This window comes from Pristis pectinata, chromosome 16 (assembly GCF_009764475.1).
Source record: "Pristis pectinata isolate sPriPec2 chromosome 16, sPriPec2.1.pri, whole genome shotgun sequence".
NCBI classification, from domain to species: Eukaryota; Metazoa; Chordata; class Chondrichthyes; order Rhinopristiformes; family Pristidae; genus Pristis; species Pristis pectinata.
This window is the reverse complement of record NC_067420.1, coordinates 21,699,421-21,712,393: the sequence shown is the minus strand read 5'-3', so window position 1 is coordinate 21,712,393 and position 12,973 is coordinate 21,699,421. Positions and strand designations below refer to the sequence as shown.

Below are 12,973 nucleotides of genomic sequence, written 5' to 3'. Positions count from 1 at the left end.
AACTGAATTCCATAACAGCAGAATAAGTATGTCATCAATTATCTTTCTAGGTAATTACATTCCCTGGTGGGACATTTATGTATGTGCTTGAATATAAGTTTTTGTTCCAAACAATATGAAGATCCAAAATCAATTTTACATATTTATTAGCTTTTACCAAGTGGGTCGGGGTCAGGAAAAGAGAAGGGGAATGGAATGTCCACCATAAGTAAAAGAAACCCAATGTTAAGGCATGAACTGAAGGCTGTGGGCACGATGGAATAGCGAAGCATCTCATTTTGGCGGAAGTAGGGATATGAATTTTAATTCAACCGCCACCTGAGATTGGACATCCCCGATCATTTCAAAGCTTGCAATCCTTTCTACATACCCCTCAGGTATCTTCTCTGACTCTCCCACAATCACTAACTCCACATCCATTGCCAACAGACATTTGACCTTTTAATCTGAATGGCTACTGGCCAAGATATGAAGCTTCACAAAAAAAAAGTTCAATGTGACCCATCTGTAAATGTGACATGAATTCTAGTTTGCCTTGCTAGTTACACCTCCCTTCTCATGAAGTGTGTGTCTACCTTATAAATGTTGGGGACCAGGTTTCTTGTCTGAAAATCGAACAGGATTGTATGGTTGTGCACTCTAAGGTCTCCCCAAAACAACAACAGTCCACTCTGTTAGTAAAAGGTAACTGTTAAGCTCAGTGATGTATAAAGATACATGGGTGACAACAGTTATACTCTGGACTTGATGTCTCCTTTCCACAGAGAAAATGATGTGCATGGGCAGACCAGTCCAAAAAACTCTATTCAGCAAGGGGCTCAATTTGCATAACTTTACAGATTTGCTTTATGGATAACTGATGGACTGCCTGACGTGATGTCTGTCACTGGTGGTGGGATTGGAACGATTCTGCAACATAGAAATTTGATTTCATAATGACCTTCACACCCACGCGAGGAGCTATTTCTGTCCTACAAGCTGTCTGTTCCTCAGTGCCAGTCTCCTCTGCCAAAGAGAGAATTGGAAACTGAGATGCAAATTCCTGAGATGTGTGGGAAGGACTACCTGGGCCAGTTAATGTGATTGGCAGGGAGGTAACAATAGCCACATAACTGTAGGTGTACTCTCACATGTATGTCTTCCCTTTTAAAATGTGAAGATTTTGGGAACTCCCTGTGCACTTTCTGCCTTCATCACTTTGATTGATGGAACATTGTAATGCAGAATCTACTAACAATACTCAAGCAATTAAAGAGTAAAGACATCTTAAAAAGCAAAACTGACATCCTTTACATCAAAAAAACAAATGAAAGACTTAAAACTTAACTGAATATCAGTTATTATTGAAAAAATAAGTTTGTAACAATATTTTCAAATCAATATCCAGTTTTAAAAAATCAACTTTTACCAGACCTAGCCTGTAAATAATTATTTACATATTCCATGTAGAATACATACAGGTTTTGGGCAGACTTTTCCCAACATGTTATCCAGCATGGAACCTGATCTTGCCCAACTTTGCTTTTGCAATTGAGCTTCTTCCAGCCATTATTCTATTCTTATTTATTTACTCATTTTTTTTGTTAGTACTTTAAAATCTGACACATGGATTTGTGTACCCTCGCTCTCGATCCTCATTGACCATCAACAGCACTCTAGTTTGGCTTTGTTGCCAATTTTTTTCAGAAATAATTCATGTCATTAAAGTAATTTCTGTGTTTGTTTTACTTAATCCAGATTGTCCAGTAGTCTTGATTTACTTCAATGCATATAAAATGCTGTTGGTGTGAAAATGGGCTGTTATGTTTGGATGATCCTATCAACTGCTTAAAAGACTTCAATTATTTGTATAGTTGCAGCATTTGCTGTGTCAGAAGCTTTTCATTAAATATAATGCAATGATGAAAGAACAAAGCTTATTGTAAAAATAGCATTAATTTAAATAGAAGACTAAATTTTGTAGCCATATGATTCTGCTATGGTTTCATTTGACATAGGTTGATATTTTTCATTCATATTATACAATGTGGATAAATAGCCAAAGTTCACTGCAATTAATTTGAACATCAGATAGTCAAATAAACTCCACTGGAACGATTTCTCTCAAGCAATTTTAGTTTTGGGAAAAGATGCTCCAAGATTTTGCTTCAAAGCACAGCACTTGATATAATCAACTTAAAAATGAAATAATAACTATATTAGTATTTTCCCACAGTTTTCCCTGGTATTGTTAGGATTTCAAACCTCTGTAGAATCTAATTGATAAAGTAGTAATTAAGCACCTGTTTTAGTAGATAAATAAGAGTATCTGCTGAGGGAATGGTTACCCATACTATTATGTACTATTTTTTAACTGTACTGCACAAGGTGTGATAGGTAAAAGTATTATTTTCTTTCCTTTTCACAGGGCATTTAGTAAACACTGCTGCAGAATTGTTGAAGCTCGACCAAGAACAACCTCAACTCACAGAGCCATATCTTTCCAAACAAAAAAAACTAATGGTAATACAAACCAAGTTTTCTTTCAGCATGTTTTTGGAAATAAACCTATCACTTTTCAGGTTAAGTAGATCTATTCTGAGTCTATCCGATTTAGCATAATTGTAGTACCACACAACATGATGAAGGGTGTCCTCAGTGTGAAGATGGACCTTGTTTCTTCAAGGACTGCATGATGGTGACTTCTACCAGCACTATTCATGGACCGATGTGTCTGGCACTGTTTGATGGGTGAGGATGCTTACTAAGTTTATACCTCCTGTTGGTTCACTCACTTCCTTCCTTAGATCCACTCTAGCATCTACGGCCTTCGGGATGGCCAACACATTGGTGCTACCAAGCAACTCCTGGTGATGAATGTTCCTTCTACTGAGAACATCCCTTCTACTTAGTTCATTCTGTATCCTTGCCACTTTTAAGGCCTCTTCCCAATGTTGTCCAACATGGATGTTACTGGGACTAGAGGACTTGAGTTTTGAGGAGAGACTGAATAGGTTGGGCTTTGCCCTGGAGCATAAGAGGCTGAGGGGTGACCTTAAAGAGGTATATTAAATCATGAGGGGTAGGGTGAATGGTCACAGTCTTTTCCCCAGGGCAAGGGAATCTAAAACTAAAGGGCATAGTTTTAAGGTGAGGAGGTGGAGGGGGGGGGGGGGGGTGGAATTTAAAAGGGACCTGAGGGGCAACTTTTTCACACTGAGCATGGTATGTTTTGTAGAACGAACTGCCAAAGGGTGGTAGATCTGGGTACAATTACAATGTTTTAAAGGCATTCAGATAGGTACATGATAGGAAAGGTTTAGAGGGATATGGGCCAAACACAGTCAAATAGGGCTATCTCAGATTGGCAGCTTGGTTGGCATGGACAAGCTGGGCCAAAGGGTCTGCTTCCATGCTCTCTAACTCTATGACACCTTAGAAGAGCAGTTATTGAAGACAGTAAGTGATAATCAAAAGGAGGTTTCTTTGCCCATGTTTAACTTGGTGTCATGTGATTTCTTGTGGTCTGGAGTCAATGTTGTGGACTCCCAGGGCTGCCCCCTCTGGTGGATCTCTCCACCCAGTTGGACAGGATGAACCCAGGATTTATGATAGTTATTTGTTTTAAAAAATGACTATGGGGAGTTTCCACACAGCTCCTTCATCTTAATTCAACTTAAAATCACTTCAGGTCGGCCCCAGGTGCAGTATTTTGACTGGGCCACAAGCCTGCAGTTATGTTGTTATATGCACATTCAGCTACTTTTTGAACATGAGACACAAGTCACATTTCAACCTGTCACTGGATCAGCATAAAGTGAAGCAGACCTTATTCTCAGCAAAATGGAATTGTCATAAACTACAATTACCAAGACAATAGGAAAATAAACTAACATGCAGAAACTGCAATCAGTAATGTTATAATACTAACTTATTATATCAAATTCAATTTTATTCTTCTGATACCAGTTCAGATTCTGAGAAAAATAATGTAATGGTAAGTTAGGAGGTGGGATCAGCTGTGAGAATCTGAACATGGAGAAAGGCAAAAAGATATCTTGGGTCCCAGTTCACCAGATGCATGGGTCATACACAAGTTCTGCTTACGGCTTCTCAGATGAAAACCTAGATGGAGCAGCCTATGAATAGGCCATTGGACATGTGCAATGTAAAGCTTGGTCCATTGGATGCAGATTTTTTTTTGCAGACTTTTCAAAGCCAAGGAGCACAGAGGAACCTGGGAGCAAATTGGCACAGCACCTTGAACATGCAGAACTTGAACCCTCTCCTATCAAGCTGGGAAACCACAGACAACTCTAGGTGTTGACATGGACCCAACCATGATGGAGTGACTAATGATTAATGTTGCAGATTCCATAGCTGCACAAGGAGAACGCTACCATGGAAGCTCAGAGTACTGCCACACTACATCAAACCACAGACAAAGTCTGTGAATCGCATTGTGCAAAGTGTCACAGCAGCCCAGCAAACCTTCCTCTCACAGATTACTAGCATACAAGTGGCACAGCTCTTGGGGCATTTCTTTTCTCTTAGCAGTCCCCTCAAGTCGAGGATAACTTATGGCAGTGGCTCCACAGAGCACAAACCTGGTACCCTCTCTTAGGAATATATCATTCATTCTCTCACAGCTGTTATTCCAATTATCAACCAACCACGCCGACTGCTGTCACCTATACTAAGAGAGTACAGTCATACTTGGGCCTATTATGCCCAAAGCTGCCAAAATTCATCCTCTAAAGCCATCTCTGTCTCCCACTCTAAAAATCAGGAGGCCACTACTAGACATGATATAGCTATTGAAGTGATAATGCAGGAATAGTAGACAGGCAATATCGTGGCACTTGCTTCAATGTGGTTATGTACGAGGGTGAATTGTGTTGTTTACTAGAGCTGCAGTCATTCTTCATGGATCACCCTGGGATAAAGGAAGGATTTAGCCTTCCTTCCTCTGTTTCCTTCACCACCTATTCCTGCAATTGAGCTGCTCACCATATAGTTGTTGGGCTTTGCTATATGTTACACAGCAAGCATGTGTAACATAAAACGGATCCTTTGTGCCTTGGTACTCACTCTCCCAAGTATTCCTTTCAAGTGCGCCCCTCTGTATAATAGATGCATTTTATGAGTTTGCTCCATTTATGTGTGGTTTGGCAGCATGATTTACACCAAATCCATGTTGTTCACCTCTGCATGGATTGCACACTGGAATCAACAGACTCGTGACTCATCAGTGACTCGTCACCCATCAATGCATATACTCCTAAGCTATATTTTGAAACTTTTAACATTTGAACAAGAAAAGAACTCAGGGGTTCATTCAAACACTCCCATCAGATAATAGTAATAAAGGAAAATAACTGACTGTATCATTAGAAATGTTTTAATTAAGATGCTATCAACAGTTTGAGGCCAGTAACCAGAGCTTCTTACTTGTGAGAGTGGGCAAATGTACTGCCTTGCCCAATTCAACAGTCCTATCAACTCGTTGGATAATGTCATACAGCTCACCCACGCCACTGGTCAAAATGAACAAAACAAATAGTTTAGTTGTTACCAAATAAGGTTGAATCACAGTAACAGCAGTTTCTTTCACATTCTGTGTAGGCCAAGATATTGGACCATGATGACGTGAACAATTTGAAGAAAATTCTTACTGAGTTAGGGAAAGTTTTAGATCAAGTGGAAGCAGAGCTTGAACAGAGGAAGCATGAATTTGCAGGTATGACCTTGTGAAAAGGAGTATTTGCAGTTAAATGATAATATGAAAATAATAAAGTTTAAGTATATTTAAATAGGAAACATAAAATTAATATTTCCGAACAGCAATTGTTTTTAAAATGCACTTCAATGTACTTTAGTATTCTATCTGATAATTGTCTTAACTGGCAAAGATCACTTCTTGCTTTTGTTTCAAACACAAAACACACACACAATTTGCCAGTAAAGTTATTTAGTAATCTATTAAATATAGCAAAAGAGGCCATGTTCTTATGAGCAGTGGCAGATGTGAAAAGACCCATTGGTATGCTCTGCTCATCCTGTGCAACTGTGATATCTTGTGTATTATAATATACACAAAACCATCCCACATAAAAATCATGCAGTTTCCTGGGAGACACAAGAGACTGGAAATGATAGAACTTGGAGCAACAAACAAGATACTAGAGGATCTCAGTGGGTCAGTCAGCATCTGTGGAGGGAAATGGACAGTTGACATTTCAGGTCGAGGCCCGCCAGTCCAGATGAAGGATCTCAACCTGAAACGTCAACTGTCAATCTCCTGGGAGATCCTGAGACCTTCACCATCACTTCACCACTTCCACCACAACCAGCACTCCCCCACCCCACTCCACTCTCTTCCCCAGGGAAATCAAAACTGAGAGACCATCCTGTCACTGATTGACGTTACATAGAATGTACCTTTTACGAGAGGTGATTTTAAACCAGCCAGAAAGGGATTCAGCTTTCCATGGTGAAATTCTTCAAGTCTGGATGTCTGGGATTCAACATTCCAATGCTGATTGTATCTGCAAGCTCTTAGTTTATAAAAACTAGATAGATCTATTTTAACATAGTTGTTTTTAAGAGCATACTCAAGATCAGCATCATTAAATTTATATGTGCTTATTAATTTGTCATATTCCATACTCCAGATTTGCCCATATGAAGCTTTAATCTTGCATAAACAACTAACCATATTTGGGAAAATGTACAAGAACATCTCCATTTCTCCTTTGCTGTTCTTTCAAGTAGTTTTATTTTCTCTTCTTTCTTTCTGTTGAATCCTTTAACCACTTTTTTTAAAAAAAGCTTACACAAGTTATTAAAGTTGCAAAGATTGAAATTCACACGGCAGTTAATGACAATAGTACAGAAGTTGCATTATTCAAATATATACAATTCAAAGATAAAACCAAGAGTAAATTGAGATTGGTCTAATAATTGATTTAAATTTAATAGAGTAACATTTTTAAATCAATATTGAAATTGCAGTACTTTCCTGGTGTCAGAACATAAAAATTATACCAGCTAAATTTAGTATTTCCATTTAATAAATATAACTTTAAAATTGATCATATTATAATTAAAATAAAACCAGAAAATACTCAGCAGGTCATGCAGTACAGGTGGAGAGTGGAGCAGATAAAACATGTCAGTTTGATGTCAGGTTTCCAGCACCAGCAGTTTATTGCTTTTCACTCAAATTTCAATTTCTTAACAAATATTCAGATTTTTCTTATTATTGCTCAGTTTTATAGTTATAATCCAAACAAGGGGGTTCTCTGTGCCCTCAAGGAAGAATAAAAGATGATGCTGTATTGTTATTTGCATCTTCTAAGCTTATTGCAGCCATATTAATCACATTAGCCCTCAGAATGAACCATGCATAGCACCATGTCCATTATTTTATTGACTTTCAAAAAAGCAATTCCATTATTAAAAGAAAACAAACTACTCCAGTCTTATCACTAGCTGTAAGAGTTGCTTGTTCTTATGACAAAAGTGGTCTAATATAACATAGCTTTATTGGCCAAAGTAGTCAATTAAGTAAAAACTGATATTGTCACACTTACAATTTTGTTACAATAAGAAGTATGTGGTTCTTGGTTTGAAGTAATGCCAAACAAAATTTATTGTTTTGGCCTTTATGGGAAGTTCTTGGTGCCTTCTTCCAGGAAGATAAAACTTCAGGGCCACAGAATGTACAAAAGACCTACTTAAATTTTAGAGGAGTAAAATTCTAACTAGGAAAATAAAGATTGGGGAACTAAGCCCTTTTTTCTAAGGGGAATAAAGGCTAATGTGATGTTTAGTAGACACATTACAAATTGAGTATTTCAGTGACTGAGGAAAGAAAACAGAATAGTGCCTCTGGAAAGGAATAAAGTATTTACCAAGTGGCTACAGTGATGGCTTTGTTCATCTAGCTGGAGAAAATAATTATTTAAAGATTAAATGTTGGACAATTAATCCGAGAGAATAAAGGTTGTAATAAAGGCTGTATAGGTAGAGGTACTTACCACAAGGAAGTTGACCCCATACCCGAAGGTCATGAAATCAGGGAATAACACAGAAAAACTGTTGGGGTTAGGTCATTGGGACACCTCTGTGGAGAAAGGTATAGGGGAGGTGAGAGAACCATTACCATTTACTTTTTGTAATAAAAGATTAACCCCAACCGAGGACAGTCTCTCTAAGCTTAGCAATAGAAAAGTGATGACAAAATAGACTGCAGATGCTGGAGTCTGGAGCAATACACAAAAACTGGAGGAACTCAGTGGAAAAGAACAATTGGAAAAGATTGATTTGGCAGGTTATGTTGGTTGTAGAATGATTTACAAGACCATACAGAAAAAATGCTCAACAATTGTGCAGAATAATCAAAACTTAAATCTCACCCTTTTTAAGTGTAAATTATACAATATATCATCTCTGTATTATGTTTGAATCTAAGCAGCTAACTTTACCACATTTTATAAACTGATGACAAAAGCACATCATGATTTTGTTTAATAAAATATATGCTTTTTTAAATTCAGTAGCTTCAGTATTTGCTGTTCATTATAGTTTAATTGTGCCTTTTGCACTGAATTTGCATATATAATGCATTACCAACCCTGACAAATGAGTAAACTGCATTCTTGCACCATATGACTCACTCATTTCAGGAGCTGAGATATTTTCTTTAACAATTTCATTTGACTTCAATTGGCAATCATTTAGATTTAAACAAGTTTCTCGGTATTGCACATGTGTCATTCTTAAAAAAAAGATAAGGTACAATGCCAGAAAGTTTGCTTGATTTGTTTATTTAGCATTATCTTTAAAAATGTTATTTATGCTCTTTCATATTCAAATATTATTGTTCTATGAAATGATAAGCAAATTGTAATGTTGAAGTTTGAAAGGCAAGATTTCTTGCAATATTTTGTATCCCTTTGTATTTTAGGCCAGAAGTGTGAAACCTGGTTGTGTGGATCAGATTTTACCTTAGCTGATATCTCCCTTGGAGCAACGTTACATCGCCTCAGGTTCCTGGGGCTCGCAAAAAAGTACTGGGGAAATGCAGATCGACCCAATTTGCAAGTATATTTTGAGAGAGTGCAGAAACGTACTGCATTTCGAAAGGTTTTAGGAGACATACACACTACACTGCTGTCAGCTGTTTTACCTAATGCATTCCGCCTTGTGAAAAGAAAACCACCTTCTTTCTTTGGTGCCTCATTTTTAATGGGAACCCTAGGCGGAATGGGATATTTTGCTTATTGGTATCTCAAGAAAAAGTATATGTAACAATAGTAAATGTAATTCTGTGGCCTGTGTAATGTGTGATATTATGGAATGTTTTAAAATATGTGAATAATTTCACTAGGTGAATTCTGTAGTACTGTTAACATTCCATGCAATAGGATGGTATATTATACAGCACATATACTTTAACTGCTGTTTCTTTAAAAAAATAATTGGTTTTTATTTTCCATGCAAACTTTAGGCCAGCACTTCACTAAGCTGCATAAATAACACCAGACAGCTAATCAAGTGACAGGAAAGTGCATTGTATACTACATTCTAAGATCTAGAAAATCCAGCAAAGCCCTGTCCTATTGACAGAATTTAGAAATAAACAGGCTGTGGTGAGTTGGACTGAAATTTAAATTTAATTTCCATTAGCTACGTTATTAACTTCTACCAAGTCACTCTGTTCATTATGTGATCAAATATATTCAAGACCACACTGGAAACATTTTATTTCTCTCATTGAAGTTTGCTTTAATGGATGTTAGTGGATCACCTTCAGTCTACTTCAGGCCAACACATTTCATTAAACCATTGAATGAATTGTAAACTCAATTCGTACTGGAACATGATGAAGTTAACATTCATGAATGAACAAAATAAAGTGCACTTATTTGACTATAATTAAAAGGTAAATTTAGTTTGAAAACAATGAGCATAATCCCCCGTCAGGGTTTTTAGTATCGTTTTCTTGTTCAGACAGAAATTATACCACCTGCACTCTGGCCTTTTGCAGTCCATGTTCACTTATTTTGGAGTTAGCTGATAATCAAAGTGTTTTATTCAGCGTTCCTTCTCTGTGGGACTTGCTTCCACTTGGCAGCTATATTATACCTACCAGCTAACTTCAGGAGTTGACCATCCTGGGAGTTTCATGTGTTGGGTCCTTACCTGTTTTTTGTACTGTAATTTGCTAAATCAGTGTGCAGTTTCTTCAGGAAAGTGATAACGGTGCAGGAGATATTATGATGGATGATAGAGAGATGGCAGAGGAATTGAATGAATATTTTGCATCAGTCTTCACCGTGGAGGACATCAGCAATGTGCCGGTTAGTCAGGAGTCTCACGAAATGGAACTGAGTTCAGTTAAGATTACTAGGGAGAAGGTGCTAGGAAAACTAAATGGACTAAAGACTGATAAGTCTCCCGGACCGGATGAGGTGCATCCCCGGGTTCTGAAGGAGGTGGCATTAGAGATAGCGGAGGCATTGGTGAAAATTTTCCAGGAATCGATAGATTCCGGCATGGTTCCGGAGGACTGGAGGGTCGCAAATGTAGTTCCACTGTATAAGAAAGGAGGGAGGCAGCATAAAGGAAATTACAGACCTATTAGTCTGACGTCAGTGGTGGGAAAGTTATTGGAATCTATCCTCAAGGATGGGGTTACGGAATACCTAGAGGCGCAAGGCAAGATAGGTCCTAGCCAACATGGTTTTGTGAAGGGAAGATCCTGCCTGACCAACCTATTGGAGTTTTTTTGAAGAAATCACAGGTAGGGTGGATAAGGGAGAGGCGGTAGATGTTGTGTATTTAGACTTTCAAAAGGCCTTCGATAAGGTGCCTCATAAGAGACTGATTAATAAGATGAGAGGTCAGGGAATTACGGGTAGGATAACAGAATGGGTGGAGCATTGGCTGGTTGGCAGGAAGCAAAGAGTGGAAATAAAAGGATCTAGTTCTGGTTGGCCACCGGTTACTAGAGGTGTGCTGCAGGGGTCAGCGTTGGGGCCGCTCCTTTTTACCTTGTACATTAACGATTTGGATGATGGAATAAATGGTTTTGTGGCTAAGTTTGCGGATGACACCAAGATAGGTGGAGGAGTAGGGAGTATTGAGGAGATAGGAAGGTTGCAGAGAGACCTAGACAGTTTAGGAGAATGGGCAAGGAAATGGCAGATGAGATTCAATGTTGAGAAATGCGCAGTTGTACACTTTGGAAACAGAAATAAGCGGGCAGATTATTATCTAGAAGGAGAGAAAATTCAAAGTACGGAAGTACAAAGGGACTTGGGAGTACTCGTGCAGGATACCTTAAAGGTTAACCACCAGGTCGGATCGGTGGTAAAGAAAGTAAATGCTATGTTGGCATTCATTTCGAGAGGTATAGTGTATAAAAGTAAGGAAGTGTTGACGAGGCTCTATGGGGCACTAGTGAGGCCTCATTTGGAATACTGTGCGCAGTTTTGGGCCCCACATCTTAGGAAGGATGTGCTGACGTTGGAGAGGGTTCAGAGGAGATTTACGAGGATGATTCCAGGAATGAAAGGGCTTACGTATGATGAGCGTTTGTCGGCTTTTGGACTGTACTCACTGGAGTACAGAAGAATGAGAGGGGACCTCATAGCAACATTTAAAATGTTGATAGGAAAGGACAGAGTAGATGTGGCTAGGCTGTTTCCCTTGGTGGGTGAGTCCAGGACCAGAGGGCACAATCTTAGAATTAGAGGGCACAGTTTCAAAACAGAGATGAGGAGAAATTTCTTTAGCCAGAGGGTGGTGAATTTGTGGAACTCTTTGCCATGTACAGCAGTGGAGGCCAGATCAGTGGGGGCGTTCAAAGAGGAGATAGATAGATATCTAAATAGTCAGGGTATCAAGGGATATGGGGATAAGGCCGGAAATTGGGATTAGAATAGGTTTTTTTTTCTTCCCCCCCCCCCCCCATTCCCCATTTCTTTTTTTCCCTTTTCCTTGGAGCAGACTCGATGGGCCGAATGGCCTGCTTCTGCTCCCTTGTCTTGTGATCTTGTGAAGTTTACAGACATTATATTTTCCTTTCTTTTAAACATGCACCATATTTTATCTGCTTTATCCCTGTGATGCCCACGCACACTTCCTTTGAAAGCAATAACTAATAATGGGGTACGGTTTTGATGTACAAGCTAAATAGTAAATCTTACCAGAGTGTTCAACCATGGTCCATCACAGCCAAGTCTGATCTTGCTTTCATTTGATGTCCAGGTGTAACAAAGAGAAACAGAAACCATGACTGAATAGTCCAGAGCTACAGTGGCCACATGTGATGAGTGACTACTGCCCCAACAGAAAATTAGGCGCCAGCATAGATCTATTAACCTGACAGTTCAGTATCACACTCACAGTGTATTTACCTAATTTAGGTATTGAAGATATTAAGTCAAATGCCTCATAAATTTTCTTTAAAGTTTAAAAATTAACAAAGAACAAATAATCATAGTGGTAAATACACCTTGTCCAATTGGTGTATTCCACTTAATAGGGTAATTGTTATAAGGTAAGGTAAGATAATGTAATAATAATTCACAATAAGCTCAATGTCCAATTAGTTTTCTAGCTTCACTTTTGGAAAAAAACCATTCACTTCACACATAAAAGACAAGAATCTATCAGTTCTAACTCCATTCTAGTGTTTTAGTAAATTCAAGCTTAATGTCCATTATGGAAGATTAACTTGCCAGCACAATTGAAACAAACCTGAGCCTGACCCGCTGAGTTCCTCCAGCTCCTTTATATGTTGATCCATATTTCCAGCACCTGCAGCCTCCTGTGTTTCAATTAACAGAAAGCTGGTTGATGAAATGTGTGATATCCTTCGTACATTTCTGAATCATTACTCAATCAACATTAAACCATAGAATTAGGCACCAAAAGTGTTGAACATGTAGATTCATGAGGCCAGAACTAAAATGTCCTTACA

General features: G+C 38.4%; 1 protein-coding gene across 1 annotated transcript in view; it reads left to right on the top strand.

Annotated features, from left to right (window-relative positions):
* gdap1l1 (ganglioside induced differentiation associated protein 1-like 1) overlaps window positions 1–11,959 on the top strand; it is a 45,484-nt gene extending 33,525 nt beyond the window's left edge. The window contains exons 4-6 of the mRNA XM_052031095.1: window positions 2,408–2,502; window positions 5,605–5,719; window positions 8,951–11,959. Of these exons, the coding sequence (XP_051887055.1) occupies window positions 2,408–2,502; window positions 5,605–5,719; window positions 8,951–9,294 (554 nt within the window). The 3' untranslated portion in view covers window positions 9,295–11,959. The remainder of the gene's footprint in view (window positions 1–2,407; window positions 2,503–5,604; window positions 5,720–8,950) is intronic.
* Window positions 11,960–12,973: the final 1,014 nt, after the last annotated feature.